At 36.9% G+C, this 25,728-nt stretch overlaps 1 protein-coding gene across 7 annotated transcripts; it reads left to right on the plus strand.

The window, feature by feature from the left end:
- Nucleotides 1-926: 926 nt before the first annotated feature.
- LOC140952951 (uncharacterized) lies at nt 927-22,066 on the plus strand. Of its 7 annotated transcripts, none has more exons than XR_012167419.1 (11): nt 927-1,123; nt 4,553-4,842; nt 9,561-9,677; nt 11,424-11,570; nt 13,365-13,697; nt 16,418-16,480; nt 17,399-17,454; nt 17,671-17,726; nt 21,182-21,317; nt 21,653-21,781; nt 21,990-22,066. XR_012167419.1 is itself a non-coding variant. In XM_073402412.1 (9 exons), the coding sequence occupies exons 1-9, from the start codon at nt 1,030-1,032 to the stop codon at nt 18,544-18,546; spliced, it is 1,254 nt and encodes a 417-aa protein (XP_073258513.1). In that variant the 5' UTR covers nt 927-1,029; the 3' UTR covers nt 18,547-19,802. The 7 variants fall into 7 exon arrangements, 2 of the variants coding, with proteins under 2 accessions (XP_073258513.1, XP_073258514.1); XR_012167418.1 differs by having other exon boundaries at nt 21,993-22,066; XR_012167421.1 differs by lacking the exon at nt 21,653-21,781.
- The last annotated feature ends 3,662 nt before the right edge of the window (nt 22,067-25,728 follow it).

Consider the following 25,728-nt stretch of genomic DNA (forward strand, 5'->3'; position numbering starts at 1 on the left):
CGTCACATGTCCACCCAAAAGTTCCTAAAGTACCCCTCCCCCCCAACACCCCCGGGCCCGGGTGAGAAATGAGAATCTAATGTCGAATAATTTCCGCAAAACGGTAGCCTCCCACGCAGGCGTTTTTAAGGGCAGGGAAGAAAAACGAGCTCCCTCAAAGACGCCTGCGTGGGAGGCTAGTAAAACGGCTGTTCTGAAAAAAATATGAATTGTGAGCTAAAGCTACCCTGGAGCTACACAGCAAAGGATTTTACTAACAAATTTTGGGGGCCGTAACTGTGCTTAAATTTCTCCTCACGCTTGCTCTAGATTTTCCATGTATTTGTCTGCAATTTTTCCCGGGAAATTTTTTAGTTCCCGACAAATGTTCAGTAAATTTTAAAAAGTGGTTCTGGCCCATGCAGCTGCATGTAATGCCCTCAGATTTTTTCAGTAGAATCGTTAGGAGTGAAGCTTTAGTTCACAATGCATATTTTTTTCAGGACAGCCGTTTACGGAAATTATTCGACATTAGATTCTCATATACAAAAGCTTACAAACACTGTAATTTCTCACGCGGTTGCTACTCGCCAAGATGGCTTCCAAAACCGTGACAAGGTCTATTGTAAAAGTTTGGAGAATCAGCCCTAGTTTGTGCATGTTCAGTGCCTGCTGCTGAATGGATGATGGCGGCCCAGTAAAGGAGGCGCGGGCTTCGAGATGTTTTTACTATAATATACAGGAAAACAAAGAGATATAAGTCCGCAATTGCAACCAGAATAGTCACCACTTTGCAGCTCTTTGGGAACCGCTATTCAAGCTTGCTCGCTATGATTTTTACGTGACCTCGTGACTCGTGACCTGTGGCGAAAGATGAGCCAATAAAAATGCGGTAATGTTTGATCAGAACCAATCAAAAATCATGAAATCGCTCAGCATTATTTGATGAATGCTCTCTGACGCATGAAAGAGCTTGCCACCTTGGCGCCATTTTGCATTCTTTGTCGTTGTTGACTTATTTTAAGTTAAATTTTGACTGATTTCTTCACGATGACTGCGGAAGGAAGCTATCTTACCGAGCTTTTAGCCGAAAAGGACAACTTAGATCCTTCCTTTGTGCATTCGATGCGCTTATTAACAGAAGGTGAGTGGGAATGCTCTTCAAGTTGAGGTTAAATCACCGCTCGACATGAACATTTGCATTCCTTAGCGGTCAGGAACCACCAGTTGCTCGCAGCTAAAAGCCTGCTCTTGTATATATAGCTTTACTCTTACTTCAGCTTTTTTGTTTAAAGGCTACTATATAGTTAAGGTGTAACTTTCCAATATCGTAAATTATCTTCGGACTCATTTTTTACACCGCTTAAGCATGACCCTCGAGAGAATTATTTTGTTCCACAATCTTGTTGATCTTGTTTTGATTTCTGAATAGTGATTTTAAGTTTAATGCAGTGAAATATTTTATGGCCCTGACATTCAGATTATTCATTTCTGCCGTCCTTCGGCCTTTGGAAGCACCACGTTTATATTTCTTTCTGTCTCTCCAATCGACTGCTCTGGTTCGACCGCAGCTACAGTAGAATACAAAAGACCATTGTTGTAAAAGCCATCCCAAAGTTATGTTTGGTATTTTTTGATTTTTTCCCTATTTCATCTGAAAATCTGTCTCCAACTTAATCTTTATTCAAACTAGTTTGATTTAGAAATTCCTTTTTTTCCCTAGCCCTAAAATGATTCATAATAGAGGAGAAAAATTCTGGTTAGAGTGGTTTGCTTCGTCAGAATGCATCGTAATCTGGTGTTCCTGTGGCATAAAGGCAGAAAATTTCGAGCTATCACGGGCGACTGCCAATTAGCCGTCCCTATTAATTTTATCAGGGGCATCTCGGCCAGGAAACTGGACTGCTTTCGACTGGATTTGGTTTCGAGCTTTATCATAGTTCAGTGCAAATTGTGGGATGCTACAATAAGCCATCTTGTATTAAAAGGCCCATTCTGCTCCTCAAAACCTCTAAGTAAAGTTTTCTCTGCATAAAGGACGTATGTCAACCTAAATGAGAATCTGACTGAATTGACCTGAATGTTGGATTGGTACCATTTTCCTAAGCTGCTATTTCTCAGTTTGCATCTATGATTTTGTAAGAATTTTTGTGAAAACTTTACACAAAAATGATCCAATCCAGATTAGGGCTTTGCATGACATGGATAGGGTATTTTGTATACAATAACATCAAAGAGGAAATGTGGCCTTTTGTAGAAAAAGTGAACAAAAAAGTATTCTTGTGTCAGAGGTAAGTGTTGAACTTGCAAGATTCGAAAATGGAAACCTTTGTATAACCACTCATCCACTGAGCTGTTGAGGATCATTTTATGTAGAAGAATTGTACATTTGTCAGATTTCAAGGCCTTAAAAGTACAGTTGTACTTGAAAATAGTTTTTGGACCTTGAAACTCCCTAAATTTTTACCAAACAACATCTTAATTGTCGTTGCTTTGAAACATGCTCAATACTCTATTTCCTATTGGCTGAAAAATGTGACTGGACACTTCATTTACATGGAAATGTTAAATATTTTCACTGTGTTCACATGGAACTGTGAACAGCTAAGCCAATAACTTTTCATGCAATTTTGGTGGTTCCATGTGAACAAAACACCTAAATGCACAAACTTTCTATTGGTTGAAAATTTGTCCAGTGGTGTGTGAACATAGGTTACAAGAAAAATACGAAATGTAGTCATTTGATTGCTAAAAGTATGGCAACTCTGATTTCATTGTAAAACAGATCATAATAAATTTTTCCAAGTCTTTGTTAATGGTGATGTAGTTAATGTTAAACTTGTGAGGTATTGCCCCTGAAAATCCGCATGAAGCCTTAATTTATGTCACAGTGCCTTCTTTTTTGAGAGACTTCCAAATGTAAGAAAAGACTAAGACGAATAGTGTGCCAAAATGGCAACAAATTTAAATGCTTAGAAAAAATCTAACAAAATCGTGTGGTGTTGAATTGAAAAATTTTTCTGCCGGGGTTCTTGAAGAACACTATTATTTTGGTGTGTACTTTTTAATTAAAAAAATAATGTGTAACCAACAAAAAATGTGTCTGGATTTTCTTGTGTCAAGAAAATATTTTTGAGAGGCACTTTTTTTCTATCATCTGACTATTTGAAAGCCCTATTTTCAAAATTTTCTGTAACTCTACATTGCAAAACCCTGATAAGTTTTTTTAGCTCTTTAACTTGTGAAAGACTAGAACAAATTAAATAAGTGAGAAGACAAATTATTGCTCTGAGTTTTAGTTTTCAAAAGCTGATTCAGAATGTTGCTTGCATTATAAAATAAACAAGAGGGCGCTTACAGAGGCCTCCACTCTTGCTTGCTTGGAGATTAGATCGAGAAATGAGCAGGCGATTAATTCTTCACGAAATAGGATTTACTCACTAAATATTTTTTACTTCCTACTTTATCGACGTCAATACTTTTTACTTGTTTCTGAATTGATTTAGTATGCGTGTTAGCGACAACCAGAAATACATCTATCATTGAAGGCTATACGCCTGTATAAATACACGAAAATTCAAGGGCCTTGATTCCAGAAAAATTACATCATTGCCAGAGATCAAAGTGATTTACTTGGCACATCATTTCAATCATCGCCGAACATAAATCGCATGCTCATCACAAGACCCATTTGCATACAATGACAGTTTACAACACCCGACCATGGCAGTTTTGCTAGTTAAGATTCCTTTTTTTTTTTTTTTTACCACTCCCTCAGTGTTCACTTGTTCCAAAGTAATCGATGATTTCAAGCGATAGAATTTGTGGACCAACACCTTTCAGAAAAGCTCTAAATTTAATCTTTCCTAAGCTTTCGTTGCAAAACATGCGTGGCTTCGATCACTCAATGATTCTTAGTCCCAGTTTCCATGAACTCCCCAAGGAACACCTGGCAACAGCACAGGGGGGGGGGGGGGGGGTCTTTCAGAAAAACGGGGTGGGGGTGTGCAGCATGCTTCCTGAAACCCTTACCCTATTTCAGACCAAAATCTCTGATTTTCCCTTCCCTATTTCTGACCTGATAAAAAATTTGATACCTCATTTCACACCTGAAGCCCTGGAGCTGGCGTGTGACCAGAGCACGTGCCAAGCTGTTACGGCATGTACACGGTTGGCGTAAACATTAAAATGGAAATGGTCTTATCGCCAAATGATGAAGAAATAGCTTCTTCCAAAAAACATACCCAATTCAGGACTAGAGTGCCCAAACCATACTCTATTTCAGCCCAAAATGGTCAAAATTGATACCCTATTTCAGACCAAAACGGCTAAAAAAACATACCCTTTGGTGCTGCACATACCTGTATAGCCTATATAAGCGAGTACCCCCCCCGGGGCGAAAAATGCGTTGCAGATTATGAGTCTCTCTGCTTTCTCAAGCAAGACTAATAATAAATAAACAGTGCAAGTTTTTGAAAAATAAATTGTTGCTTTATTAAGATAACCAGTTCAATACTGTATTACATGTAACACAGCAGTGATTTTTTATCTTTTTATTTCTATGGATTACCAGAAATTAACCGAATGCAAACTGGTGGTGCTGTCCCTGTTGGACAGGTGAGTGTGAAGCAAGAAAGAAGAGAAGAAACAGCATCAACCAATGGTAGTTCTATACCTGGCTTATCAGATAGCCCAGTAGGTACCAACCAGGGACCGCTGACCACAAGTGCAGAGGTAGCACCTACCCCCAGACCACCACCACAACACCAGTTCCGTAGACCAGCAGATGTATTTGATAGCAAGCTCTATAAACCAACAAAGTTGACTGAAAAAGTGTTCATACCTGTTAAGGAATATCCCAAGGTTGGTTACTTGCATACTTTATCGACTGTATTTGCCAATAAAAGCTTTTTGCCTAAGGTAAGGAATTTCTTACACAAAATCCCTACCTAACCTCAGGAATCTTAATCTTGATCTTAATTCTTCACATCCTTGTCAGCCTCTGACATCTGACCTTGTGGCACTGAAAATTTATCAACAGCTTTTTTTTTATTTGAGACTGGAAACCAGAGAGAATTGTCTTGATTATACAATGTGGTAACTTTATGGATGGTGAAGATTCTCTTTTGAAAGAGGAAAATTGTGTTGCACCTCGAAAGACTTTTGCTGTTTTTAACAAAAAGGGGAAGATGGAGATGGACGTGTTGTTGAAGAGGTTCTGGTCTTTGGAGTTCCACCAACTGGCCTCAGTGTACAAGTGACATGCCAAGCAAACTCTGCTTTTGTGAACAGTGGAAAGCCATTATTCACATACAGTGTCTTTGCTGTAACAAATGTGTCCATAATCTTTGCATTGTGGCAGGCATATATAGCCAGGCTCAGTAGATTTAACCTCACCAGTTCCACTTTATTTGTGTTTTTGTGTTAAAATTTACTACAAGCATGTATCTTAGTCATTCATTGTGCATACAATGTACCCTTTTTGTGACCATTAAAGCATTGACATTGAAAGCCATTCCATTCATAATAATCAATAGCAATATTACATGTATTTCTACATGTACAATGCTGCTCAGAAATATCTGTCCAAAATTTGCTTGTGAAAGGCATGTGCACAATTTGTGTATATGCATCTGCGTCTGAGTATGTGTGCATCTCTGACACTTCTGATTAGTATACTGTATACATAAGCTAGCTTATTGCCTACTTATTGCTCTTATTTTATGGTTATTTTTAGCAGACTTTAATTGTAAGTCAATGGATCTTAAACAATGAATAATATTGAGATTTGGGCAACTGAGGAACTGTGTACCAGTAACCATACGTTTATCTACCTACAGCGTGACTCAAACAGTTGAACAAGTCCGCATCATCGGCACTAAATGAATCCTTGGCTAAATGTTTTCACATCAATTATTAATTCTAGCATCTTTTCTTTAAAACTGAAATGTTTTGATTTTAAGAATGGTTCTAGAATGAACACATATTTTGGAAAGTAAACTGGGGGTGTACCAGTAGTTCTTTATCAGACGAATTTAATCTCCTTGATGGTCTATAGTGAATTAAGAGGTCACTTAGGATGGCGCTAGTTGATTAAGGCATTTAAAAGTCTTTAGTAAAACTTTAAAATGAATACGCTCATGAACGGGTAACCAATGTAGATCTCTTAGCACAGGTGTAATATGTTTGTGTTTACGTGTGCCCGTTCGAAGTCGGGCTGCTGAATTCTGGACGTACTGGAGTTTTCAGAGTTGATCCTGCTTAAGGCCTGAGAGTAGTATATTATAGTGGTCAACCTTGGATGTTACGAATGCGTGGATCAAAGTTTCACAATTACCGAAAGATATATGTTCTAATTTGAGCAAATTCCCTCTGGTTTGGGTGCCATGGGACTTCGACAACGATTTCAGTGAAAACCTAACTTAAAGATTTAAGGCGGCCAAATTATGATATTTGAGCTACAATCCCAGACAAAATTAGTTGGGAAGGTTGTACAGGTTAATAGTAGGTCCATTTTAATCCTCAAAAAGAGAGTTTTCTCTTTTGCTGGTTATTCCCCGTCTCCCCTTTCAATGTTGGGACATAACAGAACAATTACACGCACCACCATTAACATTTTTCTCAACATTGGCCCAGGGGCAAGGAGAAGAAGGCAAAAAAGGGGGAAAAATTATTGTCTGAGAAAAGGAAATTAACTTAAAATGCTTATAAAAGTTATTCAGTGTTCATATACAAATTTCTGTCATTGCATCGCCTGTCAATCATTCAGTTAATTTCAGAACAGTAAACATCATGACTTTTCACATTACTCCATTGCATTACTCCAGAAGAAAATGCGAAATATGTCTGCAATGAACCGACTCTCAAACAAGAAAAGGGCTAAAACATGTAAACCCTGTAGGAATATGGACAGCTTTCATCGCATTTATCAGGGTTGTCACTAAGATTTCAAGTTGTTGGGTAAATACAACAAGTAGGCGGCGAATCAAATGGCCGGGGATTTCGTTTGGTTCTATTTTTCCTCTATTTTCCAATAAAAATAGCTGGGGGACACTCTCTTAGTAGCCGGGGAAAATACCCGGGCCCCGGCTCTTAATGACAACCCTGTTTTATCTACAGGGGTGAATTTAACTACTGATTTCCAACATTACTCCATTTAAACAGTGCCCCATAAAGGTCAATTAGCAAAGTTAGTGTAATTTTAACGCCATCCATGGAGTAATGTTGTATTTTACTTATAGTTAAGGTAAAATGCCTATTTAACCAACTGCCTCACTCAAGTGGAAGTTGGGTGTCTGGGATACCGAGGGGCTTCCACTGTGGCCAGCCAGCCCCTAGATAGAATACTGCCCCCATGGCTGGCAAATCCCTGCAACCCAGCCATGAACCCCCACTCCAGGCACACGTCACACCTGTTAATAAGGAATGGAAGGAAGGGGAGATGCTAAAACAACTGCCCCACAGACCGCTACACAAAGGTTCCACAAAGAACTCGCAGATCCTAGCAGTGTACTAAAATACCAAGTACCATGTGAGCCTGCACTAATGGGATTGACCGCTTAGCTTGTGGACCAATATTATTGACCGCTAAGCTCATAGACCGCTTCGTCAAGCGGTTCAGGAGCTTAGCGGTTAAGTGGTACACGAAACTGCCTGACTGCTAAGCTTGTAGACTGCTTGACTGCTTAGCTCGTTGTCGTTAGCGCTTATATGAAGGAATAATTTTTGGCTACGAAAGTGGAGTAATGTGGTGTGTGATGTTTGCATTTTTCGCCCTAAATCAGAGCGTACTTGGTTCCTGTTTTCTGAAACCAGTTTTGAAAAGCAGTGCCACAATGGATTAACTGAATTTGTTCAGCTGGAGAGAGTGGCCTCTAGAAGAAGGCAAATCTCCACTTGACATTCATCATTACCTTGCTTGCGTGGTAATGAATGTTCGTGCTGAATGTTGCAAAGAGTGTGAGAACAGCTGAGCAGAAAGTCAGGTGCAATGTCGTGTTCGGAATGTTTTTGGGAGCTGGCGAATGCACTATATCTTGCTCTATTTGGAGCAGATCAGCCTATACTATAGTCAATAGCTTCCACTGAAAATAATCTTACATTTGTACATGTATTTTGGCCCTTTTCTGTGCCCTTGACAGAGCAAAAGTTTTACTTACAGGATTGCAAAATGTGCAAATATAAACAGGCTTATGCACCAAAAACTGTCTTAGCAAGCTATGGCAAAATATTTTTTTCAAGGGAGTATCATTTATGAGTGTTTTTTGAAGACACTCCTACTGACAGAAAGTCGTTGACCTTTGATCATTTATGGCCACTCCGAGAATTTTCAGACAATCCTGGAGAAAAGTAATTGGGAAGGTTTTACAACTTACATACAGTGTAGTTGTAACAGTAGTCTATTTTAATCCTCAAAAAAGAGAGTTTTCTGTTTTGCTAATTATCCCCCGTTCCCCCTATTCAATGTTGGGATATCACAACAATTACGCGCACAGACATGAATGTTTTTCTCAACATTGGGCCAGGGGTAGGGGGAAGAAGGAAAACAAGAGGTAAAAAGTAGCAGCCTTCCCAACACTTTTGATGATGATTGTAGTTAAAATTTTTTAAGGTGAGTGATGATTTTGATGAAGACTAAACTTTCAGAAATTTGTCTGCAGTGACTTCTTTCAGAAATTTCAGGGAAAGTTAGTTATTAATGCATGCGAAATTGGTGGCCTAAACTGACAGTGCTAAATTTGTTCATTATTTTGTTTGGGCCAATATACATGTAACCTGATGCACTTCCATGATGCTTGTTGCCTAGCACATGATCTTAATACAACACAAATAAGTGTATACAAGCAATTCATTTCTTTTAAAATTTCTATAAAGCAGTGTTACGGCTACAGTCATCTGAGTATGCAAATTCCACGGACTTCAGGACTTCAGAATAATTATTAGGGAGCTTTAAGCAAGGATGAAGACTAAACTTTGATCAAATTATATAAATTTGATCAATTTGATCTGCCTTCAGGTCCCTTCTCTGAAGTTGTGATTCATTTCAGAAATAATGTTCACTCAAGTACTGCATGGATGGGTGATTATCAGCCAAGACTCAAGAATCGAGTCGAGATTGCAGTAAATTTCATCTGCCAGTGGCTGAATAAAATTTGATCTGTCTGAAATTCAACTCATCCAAAAACAGACATTCGTTTCAGTTAGAAAAGAGTAGTCTTTTGTTTAGCCAAACAACAATGCACAAGGAAAACTAATGACCATGAATAACCCTTCATATTAATGTTATGTGAGCTCAAACTTTTTTTGAACTTAGCACAACACTTTATCATATTGATAACCGTATGACCACAAAAAATGTTGATTGGCTAGTACTAAATCATGCTTTGTAGGGTTAGAAGTCTTTAGTAAAAGCTTCTTTGTTTCTCTCTCTTTTACTGCTCTCTTCTCTTCTCTCCTCCCCTCTCCTCCCAAAAAAACTGCCTGATACTCAGGCTATATTCACTGTCACCCTTTCATTTTAACCATTTTTGGATTTCAGTGACTCATTGACACATTGATTTAATGTTGTGGAATTTCTGTAGTTTAACTTTGTAGGAAAACTGCTCGGACCAAGAGGCAACACTTTTAAAAGACTACAAGCAAGCACTGGCACTAAAATGTCTATTCTGGGAAAAGGATCTATGAGAGAAAAGGAAAAGGTCAGTAATCAGTTTTTGTAGATAGCAGACTGGTATTAACCGATGGAAAGTCAAGTAAAGAGGGGAAATATCGCAAACTATTGTCACCGTGAAATCCTAGGGTTTGCCATACATACAGGAAGCAAACATACGCATCTGCTTTGAAATGCATCAGTGAACATCAAGACTCTTTGTTTAGAGGTGTATTGTGTGCAAAATCAAACTGGAGGATCAGCACATGCCAAACTTTTGCATATAACATACTACATGAGTGAACTGTAAAACTGTCTGAGTGTAAAAAGCTGATGCCCATAAATTTTGATTACAGTGGAGATAAGATGTGCTTTTGATTTTTTAAAACTGCTCATACAGTACCCAGCAAAACTCAAACACTTTGTAAATTGAGATTCCCTTAGAACCAAACAGTCACATCAAATATGCAAATACGACAGTAACATCAAACATCATAACTAAATATTCTTCCTGTTTACCTAATTGACTGATTGATGTGAAAAGATTTTCATGAGTTAGAGTTCAAATCTCCGCATCGATGAAGCTTTTACAACGTATTGACTCTAAGAATGAAAGGGAAATCTTTTAAGTCTTTCGTGTTAGCACAAAATGCCACCTCACTGGCGCGGTGCATGGTTGAAAATTCCTCAAAGATCTCAGAAAGGTTCAAAAGAATTTGATAACTTCAGAAATGAATTAAAAGTGCAGCTAAACAGTCTAAACCTGACACATTAATTTAAAAAAAATGATGCCATTTGTTTAAGGAGAAAAAATGAGAATATTTTCAGTTTTATTGCACCATTTCTCTGCGTGATCAGTTTGAGTTGCTGGTTTCACATAAATGTCGGTGATCCCTATGAAGAACTTCATTGGCTAGCCTGTGACCGAAAGTCTACTCTAACAAAAGTTGACTTATCAAGTCTGCATGTCTTACACCATACAAGCAGTGTGATATCTACATGTAGTTCAGAGCTGTCATTAAGTTTCGTAACCGGTAATACTCATTATGGCTGAGCTCACTTGTTGTTACAGGTGATCAAAGTTGAAAGCTGAAGGTGACACTGTAAATATATGTGAGATGTTACGGGTGAATCTCCATTTGCTACGGCTGTTTTAAAACTTAATGACAGCCTTGTAGTTCTTCCTCAAGCCCAAAGTTAGATTTCTGTTTCGTCAGTGTGATGGGTGCCTGGAATGGGGGCTCATGTCTGGATTGTGGAGATTTGCCAGCCATATAGGGGCAGCATTCTATCAAGGGGCTGGCTGGCCACAGTCATTGGAAGCCCCTTGGTATCCCAGGCACCCACCTTCCACTTAAGCAAGGCAGTTGGTTAACAATAATAACACGTCGCCAAATTTATCTTGATTAATTACGGCGTAAGTCCCTCATGCCTTGAGAATGAGGGATTATCGAGCTTCTTCAAGGCCGTGTATTTGATTTTTTTTACAACAATGCCACACAAAGCAAAGGAAAGACAGTGAATAACAAAAGAAAAATCTTTTCCTGCCTGACACATGTCAGGTGATGAATTTTAATGCTGTCTTGCACTTAGCACTAGTGTGTGAAGGTATGGAAGGGAGGCTGTCTCCCTTTCATAAATGTATTAGCCTACTCTCACAATATTGATAGAAAATTATGAGCTAGTTATTCACACAGTGCTGTTCATTGAAACAGTGCTTTTTTTCTTTCCATGTCTCTTCTACACAATGTTACATGGGTGTGGAGTGAATCTGAGAAATAAACTTGTTTCACAGGAAGAAGAGCTGCGTACCTCTGGTGACCCAAAGCATGCTCACTTGGAGGAAGATCTCCATGTGCTGATTGAAGTGGAGGCCCCTCCAGGCCAGGCTCATGCCAGATTAGGTCTTGCTATTGAAGAGATTAAGAAATTTCTTGTTCCTGTAAGTACATGTACTGTGTGTTATGAATACTGACAAACATGTAATACAAGCAGCACAATTTGTTAATAGTGTTCAATGTCAAGGCTGCTGCCTGAGGAACATTTCTAGGAGCAAATTAATTGATAAACTTCAAATTTATTAGGGCATGAATAGAAGCATAGTTAAGGTTCAGCCAACATTCAATGGCCAATTTCCGTTTTTCCAGTTTGTAAATTTTGTTTCCTCAACCTCGTCCAGGGTGCCAGAGGTTTTTTTAACGTAATTTGCATTTCGAAAATGGACCTCTGGAGCCAGGGTATCTCAACCTAGTTGTAATTAGTTTATAGGGATGACTTTATCGACAATGTCTGTTTCCCCTTTGCTGTAAGTTGATGGTGTCAACCTATCCTCAAAACTTGATTCACACGTCTCTAAACTTGATTTGTTTGAGGTTTGAGACGCATGAATCGACTTTTGAGTCTTGAGTTTCAAGACACCAGCATTTTTGGATTTTAATCACCCAAAGGGATTTCGAGAAAACTTTTTTTCTTGAGGAAAAATACAATAAACCATTCACCAATCAGCCGTTTGCACAGATGCTACTTTATACATGTATATTTATGTGAGGTTTTTAAAGTTATTAGGTGATGAAAAAGGACCAACGAAAGGATTTTTATCTTGAATTTTGGAAAACTGACTCTGTATTTTTGTATGAAGTCTTTTCAAAGTGTTATTATTTTTGGTGCACAACGTCTTAAGGTATCTAATCTCCAAGCAAGCGAGACTTAATTTGCAAGTGTTCTTGTTGTACAATAAAGAGTCGGCTGACACGTAAAGGTTTAAACATATAATCACAAACCCCCATGATCACAATTTTTGTGGAAATGATCAACTTTAACTTGCATTTACACCACATAAGTTCACCTGTCCTTCAGGACAAACAGCAAATTATGTGGAAATGTGTAATGATCACTCAAGGCAATTGTAGTACAGTCAAATGTTGGCTCACAAATGAAAAGATGTACTTGATGAATATAAAAATCAATACTGATGTTGATATCATATTTTGGTATCATATTTGCCAAACAACTACCGTGGATGCCATTAATGCCACCAGCACTGATCCATAGGAATTTGGTCATATTAACAGGGTCATATAGTGTAAGTGGCTGTTTTCCTTAAGTGGCATCATGACAGTTACATTCCAGTTGCCTTTCAAAACTACTGGTTAATATGAATGTGAGAGACACTTTAAGTTGTAAACCTTCATTATTTTTTTCTCATGATTCATTGGTTTAAATGAGCTTGTTAATAAGGTGAATTTTTAAGGAAGGATTTCACGATGTGGCCATTGCCATTTCAACAGTTTTCACTTGAAATTTACAATTATTTTATCATTAAAGTGTCTGCATTTTTATCTTAATGGAGTTTAATAGACAGGCAACACAATCGTGTTAAAATTCTTTTTTGGTAAGCTTGAATTTTGGTATTTTAAACTTACGCATTCGCCTTCACCTTCTTGTTTTGGTTACACACTGTAATTTTCATGATTATTTGGCTGAGGGCAAAACTAAGAGTTGGGAGTCTTGCATCTTGGATGTATAGCCGAATAACTGGTACAGCTCAGAGATACATTTACATGTACTATGTATGTTACAAACTGTAAAAGTTTGATAACCTTAAAGCTTTCAAAATTTACTTGTGCTTCTCAAATTAAAAGTGAGGGCAAAGAAGTGTGTGTCATTGAACAGTAAGTACAGTGTCCTTAATCAAGAAGTTGACATAAGTAATAAACTGGTGTAACTTTGTTGTTAGGAAAACAATGATGAAATCCATCAAGAACAGATGAGAGAAATGGCAATACTTAATGGTATGGAAGAACCAGCAGCAGCGCCTGTACCAGTTGCCACACCTGTTCTAAGAGGTCGTCCACATGCCAGAGGAGTCCCACATCACCCTCATCATCCTGTACACCCTGGTAGAGGTGCTCCTGTTCCACGTATAGCTTCTATTCCAAGGGCTAGAGGACCCCCTTTAGGACATGTGAGTGTCAGTGCAGCGCGATCTGCAGCAGGACTAGGACCATCCTCACCCACTGTGGCTCATGCTGCACCAAGGGCTGCTGCAGCACCTGGTGATCCTTACGCAGTATGTTACTTTCTTTTCCTGTATTTTGTTGTTCTGTTTTTTTGTGTGGAATCCCTATTCAGTCTGTATCAGATTGAATTGAGACCACTTTCAGTTAGCACTCATTTTATAATTCATTCTTTGGTTGACCCAATGCAGGGTTTAAGTAGGTAGTTGTGACATGAAATTGCGATTGTGAAAATTCTACATTTCAAATAAAGAGATTACTGAAATACTACAATGTGCAACAAAGCTGTCTTTGGCCGCACAACATGAAACCTTTTTCACTAACCTGGGAGTTGGCAGAAGAAAACAAAGCTCTGCCTTTCTTCTTGGGTGTGGAAGCATTTAAATTTTTTTACTATTTTTGCTTTTAAAGGTTAGAACTGGAATTTCCCATGTTTGAAAAAGTTTAGTTTATTGAAGTTTATTGATCTTCATAGAAGTTACAAATTAAATTAAATTAAATTAAATACACGTACAAACATCCTATCCTTTCAAAAAGCTTGCCTAATCGAGGCGGGCAGAGGAAAACATAAATCAATTTACTAAGAAGAAAAAAATTAATTAAGCAAAGGAAAGGAAAATTCTGTCAAGATCTAATTTTTACGTATGTGCTGCTTACTGGCACATGTGTATGTTGTAGTTAATTTTTTTATCTCAGGTAATTTTTGTTTCTCTTTTGTTTGTGGGTATGGTAATCTATGCTAGTGAAGTTGAAATGTATTGAATCTTACTTAATTGGTTTTCTTTCTGATTCTGTTCAGATTACCTTGTGTGTATAATCAGAAACCCATAAGGGGTCCCCTTATGAGTTTCTGGTATAATAAAACAATTATTCTTTTTGATCTTGAATAGTACTGTAGCTTGTGGGACAAATTTCTTGATTTCAAACAAGTTTGATATACTAAGGCTTAATCCCAGATACCAGGGTAAAATAGGTGACTGGAACATGAAAAAAACCATAAACACTGACTATTAACTGCTTAAAAGTAAGTTATTACCTTCTCATGAGACTAGACTTGTCACAAGAGATGAGAGCCTTATCTAGTGAGACAAAGGCTTGATGTGTACCAGAAAGTAAAGATTCTTTAAAATTGTCTAAGTTTGTAACAGAAGTGATGTGTGAATTGTGAGAAGCATTAATTAGCACTTGTTGCTGTGGACCTGTGATCATGTTTTGAACTAATGTTATTAATGCACAAACACAAGACAATAGACAAAGAAGTTAGTTCTTCAAAATTTTTATTTAAAAAACTAGTACCTTTGTACTTAAAAGCATTTCACATAACATTTACTGATCATGGATCCATTCTTTCACTTAAATTAGCTGAGCACTTGGCAAAAATTAATTTAACACTAAATCCATCTCAAATGGCAGTGCTTTCCTACGTGTAAATTTCCTTTAAAGGTAATATTGCATTGTATAAAATGTCTACGAAACATTTTAAAATACATAAATCCCATTAAAAAAATGTTATGTCTTTGACCATAATGTACAAAAGGTACCTGAAAAGACTCGGCTGTCTTGATTTCATTTCATTCAAAGGCAAAAGCCTGTCTTTGTCTCAAAACGAAAAATAAGCATTATTTCGAACAATTCATCTGCATGTACAATCATTCTAGTCTTTTGAAATACACTGCAAGTGTCACTGAACGTTTTTTTCAAGCTTGTCATACATGTACTATTTTATCTATACTGCAAGTGCAGATATTTTCTGGTTAATGCTTCTCTCCGCAATTATGTCTGCATATGGAGGCTAGTTGTTATTGATGTTTATACTTCAGTCCAGATACAAAAGGATAAGAATCTGTCAAACCCATCTGAATTGTACAAATTTCTCCAATTTCAAAGTGGAATTGATTGGTGACATTCATCTGCAACCTTAATTCCACTGGTACAAAGTTGAATGTATCACAAACCCTGATTACTGCTACCATTGACTCCCGCTAACTGGAACCCTCACTAACTCGAACCTCACACTAACTCGAACCAAAATTTATTTCCCCTGGCCTTCATACATTTACTGTAGTTTTATCCTTGGTACAGGTAACTTGAACCCTCAATAACCCGAACCTCCCAGTAACTCAAAGTATTATTTTGGCTCTCCTTCAGATCATTTCTATATAATTTTACCCTTGATAACTGAAACCATGTTTTAAGTCATGACAAGTCAGGAAAAAATTTTACATTGAATTTTTTTCAAAACAAGTATGTTTTCTTTGACTTTACCTTTTTCTCATTCCAATTCTGACAAATACAATGTCCAGCCCTGTATTATTATTCAAGCTTTGTTGCTTGAATTCCTCTTCCAAAATATCAATACCTCTTGCTGTCCTTGAAGTGAAGTGTGCATGATACTGTCTTGCATTCCATCCCCATCCTATATGCTTATTTCCTTATTTTCAGTTATTTTCTTTGAGCTCCCGATAACTCGAACTCCCAATATTTGGACTTTTTTAAAAGTTATCGTGAGTGACTGAAGTTGTATGAGATTGTTGAACCATTTTATTTCAAAACCAGGTTTTTCACTTTTCCTATTAAATTAAAATAATTTTGATAGCTGCAAAAATAAAAAAACAGTATGTATAGAATGCAAGTAAAGTTGTATCGTATGTTTAACATTTATATTATGGATGTAAATAAGAAAAAAACTAGTGATCTGAGTTTAAAATGTTTTTACACTGTTTATAAAAATAAAACTGTAACAAGCAAACCTAAGCAAATTTCACTTGTGTAGGCAATGCGTGCTCTTCCTACAACAGTTGTACAACAGTTGCTGACTCCTGGGGAACAAGCCATTGTAAGTTTGAGGTCATCAGTAACCAAGATAAAAGTAATGATAGAGCTAAATTGAAAGCAAAACTTGTCACCAATTAATATTTTTTAAACAGTGAGACATGATCATTTAGTACAATAATAAAATAACTTATGCTAAGCAGTAACAGATAATAAATTATATTAATTACTGGTACTTGTTAGAAGATAAACCCACCTTTATCTGCCAAGTTACATCTATTTTAAATCAGTAGGAGTGTGCAGTTAATTTTTTGTTATTAGGTGCTCCTGTGTTTTCCTTGCTTTCTTGTTGAAGTCTACAAATTATGTACAATGTATGTCACAGTGATTTTGTTACCTCTTCATCCTTCTCTCTGAAGAAAAACAGAATCTCAAAATACAGACTATTATTGGCACACATCCTGTAGGATGGAAAGATCGATAAATTGCCCTGAAGTCTTGTGACTTTAAATTGATTTTAAAACCTAACTAATTCGAGGAACCAATTTTATAATTTGCCGTAAAATAGGTCCGTCCACTGGGAGTTTCTAACTGAAATTATAAACTGGAAGGTATTTCTGCACATACTCGGACAGTGCACTAAAATTTCTAAATTTTTCTATCAGAAAGCTGACTTCAGATTGTAGGTCTGCTTACTTGAAAGACCCTTATTCATTCAAAATATTTCCCCGATTCTGATTGGCTAAAAGCACATGTTTAATTCACCATAACCAGCCACTGATGACCAAATTTGGAAGAAATTTGACTTTAACGAGGAAATGACGTCAAAAATGCAGCGTTTTCGCAGGTTAAATATTGGACTCAGTTATATTGGGAATGGCGCCCATGGCAGTTTGTAACAAAATCACTTTGTTAATAATAAAGAAGTGTTAGCCCTTTTTGGGGTCTCTATCAAAACTAATGTGATCAATTATTTTCTCAGGGTTATGAGTCTTATGAGCCAGGACTTGAATACGAGGCTGCTTTTCCTGAACATGGGTAAATACCCACTCTCCATTGTTATTCATGATATTGACATCATATCATTATTCTGATAAGCCTGTACCAGTGAACAGTTAGGAAGTGGATATTTTGTATTACATCTAGACTACAGAATTCACCTCACCCACTTGACACGACTTGTTTTTTTTCCTATGTGAATAATTTATCAAAACAGTTTTGTAATTTTTGTAATTAATTAATTGGAATTTACAGGGAGGCGCTATATTATGAATATGGACAGCCAGAAGTGTACGAAACAGCTTATCCAGGTAAGAATCCTCTCTTGAGTGATTTTCCAGCAGACAGTTCAAACAGTCACGTTTCAATAATAAGTAATAATTACAACAAAACTGTATTATTTCCTAGTGTGGCCATCAGGATTGGGCTAATAAAAAATAGACTGTAAACTTATTTTAAACTTTTGAAAATTTAATGATTGACAATATACTTTAATGGCAAATCTAAACATGAGTTTTGTACAGCATTTAAATCCTGAGGACCTTTGTTTTGTGCGTCATTAGTACAATATTTCATGTTAGTTGCTGTGCACGTAAATGTTTTGAAAGTACTATAATTTTCTGTTTTATATAGGAAACAAAAAATTAGTAAGTAGACTTTGCGTAATTACTGGTTGACCTAGTAAATACTGTAATTTGTGTGTAACAATTTGATGGTAAAATATTACATATTTATGACTCATGAAAGATGAACTTAATCTCTGAAATATAAAGGCAATTTGCAGCTTGCATTACCAAAAACGTTTTAAGTTAATTTGACCTTACTTCCAGTCCTGCTTTGGGGAATTTCCGGGCACTTCTTTTGAAAATATTTTTTTTCTGTTAGAACAGTTTTTTTGTTAAGGTTTATGTCCTAAATATACAATTAATACAATGACTAAATTTTACTCATAATAACTAAAGAGCTTCCGGTAATTTATTTCAGCTTGTCAGTAATGTCTTAATTTTAAACTCACCTTAAATTCTTATTTTAGCTCCAACCAGAGTTCCAGTGAGTTCATCTGCAACGTTCAAGGCTCCTCCAGCTCGAACTGTCAAGAAAATTGTTCGTGAAGCAGCTTACCCTTACTGAACCACATATAAACTTTTTTAGGTTTCTTATCCCAAAAACAGCTTTGTTGGTACAAATTGTAGAGAATCGAATCTTGTCTTTGTTCAAAAGGTGGCAGTATGCAGCTGCATTGTCGTTGAAAATTATTTAGATAATTATAGATATTTTCATACTTTGCATTTGAGTGCATTTTAAGTCATTTTTTGGAAAATGTTGACATCTTAATTTTATCACGTAATTATATAACCTTATAATACAAGGGTAATTCTGTACACAGTTTTCACAGTAAAGTTAGATTAACATGTGGATTAACTGTAGTACCTGTAAGGTTAGGTAAAGATAAACTAACAACCAATATTATTTTCACTAAACAGTTAAAAGACTACCTTTTGCCTTAGAAAGCCTAAACATGCCACTTTTATTCCCTTTTTTTCATTTCTCAAACGGTAAGTTAATCATAACCTGTTTAGTAAAGCCATTGTCGTGAAGCTACTCAAAAGTATTGAATATCTGCTTAACATAAGTGTGATTGTTTATTTGATACTCAACTGTTTGTTTAAAAAGATTTAAATTCCTCTGGTAATCTAAAGTTTTGGTAAACTGAAAAATGAATTTCACCTCAGGAATTAAACAAACATAAACTTTAACTGTTTTAAAAATATTTTTGAAATTATTTGCAAGCAACTTAGACCTTTAAACCACACGTAAACTTGTGTAACATTTCATTTGTGATAAAACTTTAGTGTTAAATTTCAGTAACTTAAAGTTGTCATGATTGAAATCGAACTGAATAAAGACATTAACAACCTTACTAAACAGTCTGGTCTTAGCTTTTAATACTTGAATTATTACTTTATGCGTTCTCAGTTTAAAAAAAATGTTCATGTCAGGATATAACCATAAAGTAAATACTTTGTGTGGAGTTTAACCGTCTGTTGATTTTGAAAAACTCAGTAAACCCACAATGAGACGAAGAAGTCAGGTATCATTAGTCAACTATTATTTTTATACAGAGCATGTTAAATGCTGTAACTTGGAATAGACTCATAAGAACTATTTTGTGATAAGATGATTATTTTTCCAAAATAAATTAAACCAATACTTTGGTCATAAATGCGCCCCTAGGGAAAGTTTTTCATCTATTTTTATAAAGTTAATGTGATGTTTATGTTTTTGAACCATTTGTTTTTTCACTACTGTTAACAAGCTACAAAGCATTTTGAGTAAAGCTTTTTTCTACGCTTATTTCAAATAATAAAGGCTCATTTGTTTTTTAACTGAGTGAAGTGGGTATTGTTTACAGTGAGAATTGCTTAAAACATTTCATGACCAAGTGTATAAACAAAATCTAAGGTATTTAACCCGACGTGGTAAGGGTTAAAGCACTTTTGAGACTCCATTTGCCCCAGGTATATTTCTGGCTTTCTACTTGGGAAAGCAGCTATTTAAAAAGTTATATGCGACCAGTAATGAAGGCTCATATTCGCCCCTTCCCACAACAAGAACAAATTCAGTAAGTTACCAACACAGAAGGGCAAAATAGAGCAATTTGTCACAACATTTAGCATCTTTTTTGCTGGTTATGGACACGTCTAGAAAAAGATGGAGTTTTCAAAATGCCCTCTGAGTGGATCTTTTACAGTGACTTTTGCAAGCTTACTGATCTCCATAACAATATCTTGTATTAAACGTGTCTAATCCCTCTCTACTTACTTGTCTGCCTGTATGTTAAAAATGGCGGAGGTGGCTTGCTTGATAATTTCATAAGGTCACCAAAGTGCTCCTTAAACCTGACCAAAAAAATTGTGTACTTGAAGTAGATCATAAATTAACTCAACTATACTGCTGTACCAGGATTTTGAGCATCTGGGGATTAAGATCTGCCATAAGTACTTATAGCCAAATGTTAACAGTAGCTAGTTCCAGGGCCCAGAGTAGTGCTGTCATTTCTAAACGAAATCCTTATTTGTAAATCATAAAAGCCAAATTTCAAAGTGATTCTAAATCTTGTGGTTGTAGGACCATTGCCATGTAATCTAACACCAGAAAACTCATAACAAAGTCGGAATAGGTGTAACAAAATGCTAATTTTTTGAAGACTCGGTCTGCTACCTAATATGGAAAGTAAGGCTTTTGAGAGCAATCTGAGGCTCGAGGAAGACTCCATTACTGATGGCTAATGATATGAAAGGTAAATTGTTTTATTGCTTACTTAGTTATTCAAGAATAACCTCAGTATTAAATAAAATCTGTAATTATTTAAGGTGGATTACATTCTTTTTGAAAAGAACTGAATTGAAATGCAAATTTACAAAACTTGAACTGAAGAGCAATGCCCAGTTGCTTTTATGTTAAGGTAGCAGTAACCTGGGAAATTTTCTTGTAAATTTAAATCTAATGGAAGCCAAACAATGTAAAAACTTGTTTCACTCAAATGAAAAAGTTAACATGTTGATAATTTGAAACTGAATGTTGTAAACACTTTGTGAATGCTATAGTATGTATTTTTAATAATGCGTGAACCACAATTTGAAATAATATAGCTTCTCCTGGAGATGAAAGGAAAGTGGTAGAAATATAATAACAGATCATATTGTTGCTTTTAAGTGTGAAAAATAGACTTTACTATACCCATTTTTGCTTTCATTTTCTCTAGTGAAATGGAGGAAAGTTCACCGTTAAGTGAGTTGACATCAGTGTGTTGATGTGTTCCCTTGCCTTCCTAATAAACTTGTATGGAGGAAAACATGTGACTCAGTTCCACTGGTTCCTATTTCTTTGGGGATTTTATGGTAAGTATGTATTGAGATTTACATGTATATTGTGTACTGTTGCTAGTTGATGGTAAGTAGTAATACAGATGCAGATGATGTTTTCGTGTTATTTGGAGTATGTAGGTGGGGCTGTTATTAAGGGCTGGGGGCCAGAGATTTTCCCCGGGTATTAAGAACATTTCCCCTGGTTACTTAAATTGAAAGATGGAGGAAAAATGGAGCAAAAAATATCCCTAGCTGTTTGGTTCCCTGCCTACTTGATGTATTTACCCGGCAGTCAGTCTTTGCACAACCCTCGCAACCCTCTTGATTCATTTTTGAGTTAGTAACCGGGTTATTTTGTCTTTGCATAGCCATGACCATTCTCACCCATTTTTTTAAGTTCTGCACTGATGTCACTGATGCCAAACTGCTAAGCTGTGGCGCTGCTGTCTTGTGTGACGTCACTGTTGTTCTTATGTGCAATTTACATTCACTGACGGGTGAGTGACTGACATCAGTGAAAGTATTTTCTAAGCATCTTCCAAATTTGGACATCACCAGCTAGTTATGAAGAATTATGCTTAAGGACTGACGTTGAAATTTGGAATTCTGACACTGCGGGAGAAATTATTATCTTGAAAAGTTTATTTTTTGTGTCTTTCCACGTTCATTTCTCATGTTTATTTCTTTTTGTCTTTTGTTGCCAAGAAGCTGTCTTCTATCAAAGACCTGGAGGCTTTTATCACAGTAACTGGTTGCCTTGACAAACAAGACAGGTCATAAAATCTTTTAAAAAATCACGCACTCGCAAAACTATTATTCCTGGTGGTCACGTTTTTGGAAGGGCGACTTATAATGTGCACGTGCTATTAGAACACGTTTCCCTGTTATTGTACGCAAGATATTTGTCATTATTGGGCTGCGTGTGGGAAAGCCCAGTGAGGTTCTGAGTAGCGTGTATGTCAAAAAAAGGCAAAATGGCGGACGCATAATCGGGAGGATGTTTGTCGTCCAGCGATTACTTGACTTTTGGAGGAAGGGAGGGATAGTCATTTCAGACTGACTGAGATAAATACAAACAGACTTGACTTAAAATTATTCAAAGTATTCAATCGCGAAACTGGCAGACCAATGTACCTCCATTATGGGGGTCTTATTTTTTAGGGCTGCAAACCGTTGGTAGCAAGCATTTTCTAACAGAAATGGTTCGGTGACATTACAATAGACCTCATTCACATTGTTGCCCTTTTAGAAACCACGTGACATTAGTTTTATCCCCTCAGTCCTGAGGGCGTGGAAAGGTGGCGATTATTGTGAATAAGGTCTATTATAATTTTCCTAAAACATGCGAACATACGTACATATAAGGAATAATACATTTATTTATTCAACTCGGGTAGAATTTTTGACCTGTCGTACCAAGTGCTAATCTAGGCGAGCCTTGCCTTAATCAAACAAGTGAAAAAACGTTGATTGTAGCCTGAGTATCAGGCCTTCCTAAGGGGAGAGGAGATTTTTTCGCTCTCTCCCTTTTTCGCTTCTTTTTCCATTTCCTCCAGAAATGCCTGATACTCCGGCCACGTTGATATTTAAAAGAAATTCTCCTCAATGTGTTGAATGTTTCGCAAGCTGTGTGGAGAAAAGGAGAAACATTCTTCAGCTTCACGATTGGCTATTGCATAGGAAGCCTTCGCTCAGTTTATGGAACCTCAAAATAACAAGCGGGGTCATAAAGTAATAGAATTAACTGTTAACGTAAGATGGCAACGAATTAGTCGTAGGGCGTTAAACTTGATAGCTTGTAAAATGTGTGCTTTTCCCCTCAGATTTCTATTAGTCGTAAGTAGGTTTGGATAAATTCTGCCGGCAGAATTTCGAGCAGAATAAGTGATTTTTGAGGCGAGTATTCTGCTGGCAGAATAATGCATTTTCGAGCACGATTTGAGCAGAATATACGGGAAAATCAGCAGCACTAATCATATGCATAACAGTTGTAAGAAAAATTTAAAACTAAATAAAAAAACAAGTGGAAAATAACTTGTGATTAATTTGAAATCAGAACATCCAATTTATTCAGAAAAGGAAAATAAAGCTCATTTTCTCCGAAAAACAAGAAAATTGGAATTTCAATCATTTTTACTAAATGATAAACGTATTTACATAAATGTTTAGTTATTTGGTTATTTAATGATTATTATTATTCTGTAATCAGTCTGAGAGAGGGCAAATAAATAAATAAATGACAAACCTGTGATATGATGAAATTGAGTTTCCTCTGGTATAACTTCAAGTCCTACCGAACGGATTTCGGAACATTTTAAGTATTTATTATATTTTAGTGTTAAAAAAGGAAAAGTACTTTGTACCGGTACCCCGCGAGCAGAGCCGCTCTGTTCTTTTCGGCCGGCATGGTTTTTTCATTTGGGCAGTCGTAGGCGGAGATCTTATTTGGCTGCCTACGGCAAAGCCCAATCGAAAAATGAGTGCGTCAAGTCAAACAAATCAATAATTAATTGAAATCAATAAAGTGGAGCAATTACTGGAACAAGCCTAACCGTAACCCGGCTAACCTTGCTGCGGTCTTTATAGTTGACGCGTACGGTTAGTTATAGCTATTTTCACTGTTTTTCCTTACTAATAAATAGTGTCAGTAACTGTGCTCACATTGTGGGTGGTTCCTCCTAAAATGTTCTACAATTGGTATAGTATTTAATGCAGCCGAAACTAATTGTAGAATTGCACACATTTTAAGCATCCTACTGATGAAAAGTTACTGTTTTTAGATAATTTTACAGGCAACAACAATTATTTGCGGTCTGTTCCCTTAGAATTTCATGGTCTTTTATGATTTCGCAAAAGTGCGGGTTTAAAATCGTCAATAACAATTTTACTGTACATTCTTTCATGCTGTTGAACTCGATCGTAAATGATGACCTGCGGTTTTCTAATACAACTGGTATTCTGCAAAAAAAAAAACTATGTGGTTTGTTGGTGTTGAAGTAGCGCAAGAGACGAGTGCACCCCTCCTAAAAAAAAATCCTGGATCCGCCCCTGGTACATGGGGCCGACAGAATCTGTTTGTGTAGCCGATTGTTATTTTATAGTAATTGTACTGGATTTACCGTTTGCCTCACCTATACCGATATATCTTCAGCTATGTATATAAATCAATGATAAGTAAACGTTGAATTACCTTACCTGTAGTATAAAACGGTTTTTTGAGTGATTTTGAAGGAGGTTGAGGTCGCCGTTGCAGTCAACGGCGAACTCAAACTTACTTATCATTGATTTAAGCGTGATTTAAGCAAATCTGATTTTTGCTGCACTGAGTCTTACATTATTGAAGGTGATTCATGCCCTCTTAGTTGTCATTTCCTGTGGTTTATGCTGCTTTCGGTGTTTCTGGTATAGCCAAAAAGGTGAAAATTTTCGAGTAATCATCACCGCCGTTAATATGTCTGGGCGTTGATGGGCGGAAGAGCCAGAACAAAGAACCGGTAGAGAAGCCATATAACAATGACCGAGACCAGGTTTTATGAGCCCGAGAGACTAGGCCCCCCACCCAAACCTTGTTTTCACTAACACCGCTGGACGCCAACCTGGTTGAGGTAATTGTTTTCTAAGGTCTTCCGGACTGGTAACAGGCGCTTTATTTTTTTTCTTATCCTCGAGTCTCGCACTTTGCGCAGAATGCCTCGTTTGCCTCGCTTGCGTCATAAAGGGCCTGTTATGCAGGCTAGGCTAGGTAACAGCGGCAACAACAATCTTTATTGTGCTCTTTAAAAGGAAATAATTGTGAAAAAAAAAGAGAGCACAGCCACTCAGAAATAACAAAAGCTAATCGCCCTGAGTGGCTGGGCCATGCAGAAAAGTAACTAGATATCAAAGTTGTTATAAATAAACATCTTACTCGCTGACCGCTGACCGTACCTAGGTTCGCCTACATTTGACAAAGTGGGTAAAAAGAACGCAAATTCACTTTTTAAGCGACGCAATTTTACTAATTAAGATTCTCATTTTTTTCGACCACTCGGTAGCACTTGTTCCAAAGTAATCAACGCTATCAAGCGATAGCATTCGTGGACGGACACGTTTCGGAAAAGCTCTTAATCTTTCCTAAGCTTTCTTCACAAAACATGCGTTGCTTCGATCACGCAACGATTCATAGTCCCAGTTTCCACGGTCTCCGCAAGGAACGCCAGGCACAATGACCTCCCTTTTGTGTCCTAAAGACGACCAAAAATTCCGGGGGGTACTTCCAGAATAAACTAAATCTTGTCAACTAAATCTTCACTCCTAAGGATTCTCCTGAAAAAAATTGAGGGTGTTACATGCACAAGAAGACCTAGAACCACTTTTTAAAATTTTCTATAAATTTCTCTGTAAGAAAGTCGCGGGAAAGTTACAGACAAATATATGGAAAATCTAAAGAAAGCCTCTGGAGAAA

The sequence above is a fragment of the Porites lutea genome, chromosome 11, assembly GCF_958299795.1.
Source record: "Porites lutea chromosome 11, jaPorLute2.1, whole genome shotgun sequence".
Lineage (NCBI taxonomy): Eukaryota > Metazoa > Cnidaria > Anthozoa > Scleractinia > Poritidae > Porites > Porites lutea.

Excerpts from the sequence above, each read along its gene's own strand:
- LOC140952951 (XM_073402412.1), top strand. The coding sequence starts at position 1,030 with ATGACTGCGGAAGGAAGCTATCTTACCGAGCTTTTAGCCGAAAAGGAC. Across the intron at positions 9,678-11,423 it reads CTATGAGAGAAAAGGAAAAG|GAAGAAGAGCTGCGTACCTC; the intron begins GTCAGTAATCAG and ends CTTGTTTCACAG. Across the intron at positions 17,455-17,670 it reads GCTGCTTTTCCTGAACATGG|GGAGGCGCTATATTATGAAT; the intron begins GTAAATACCCAC and ends TGGAATTTACAG.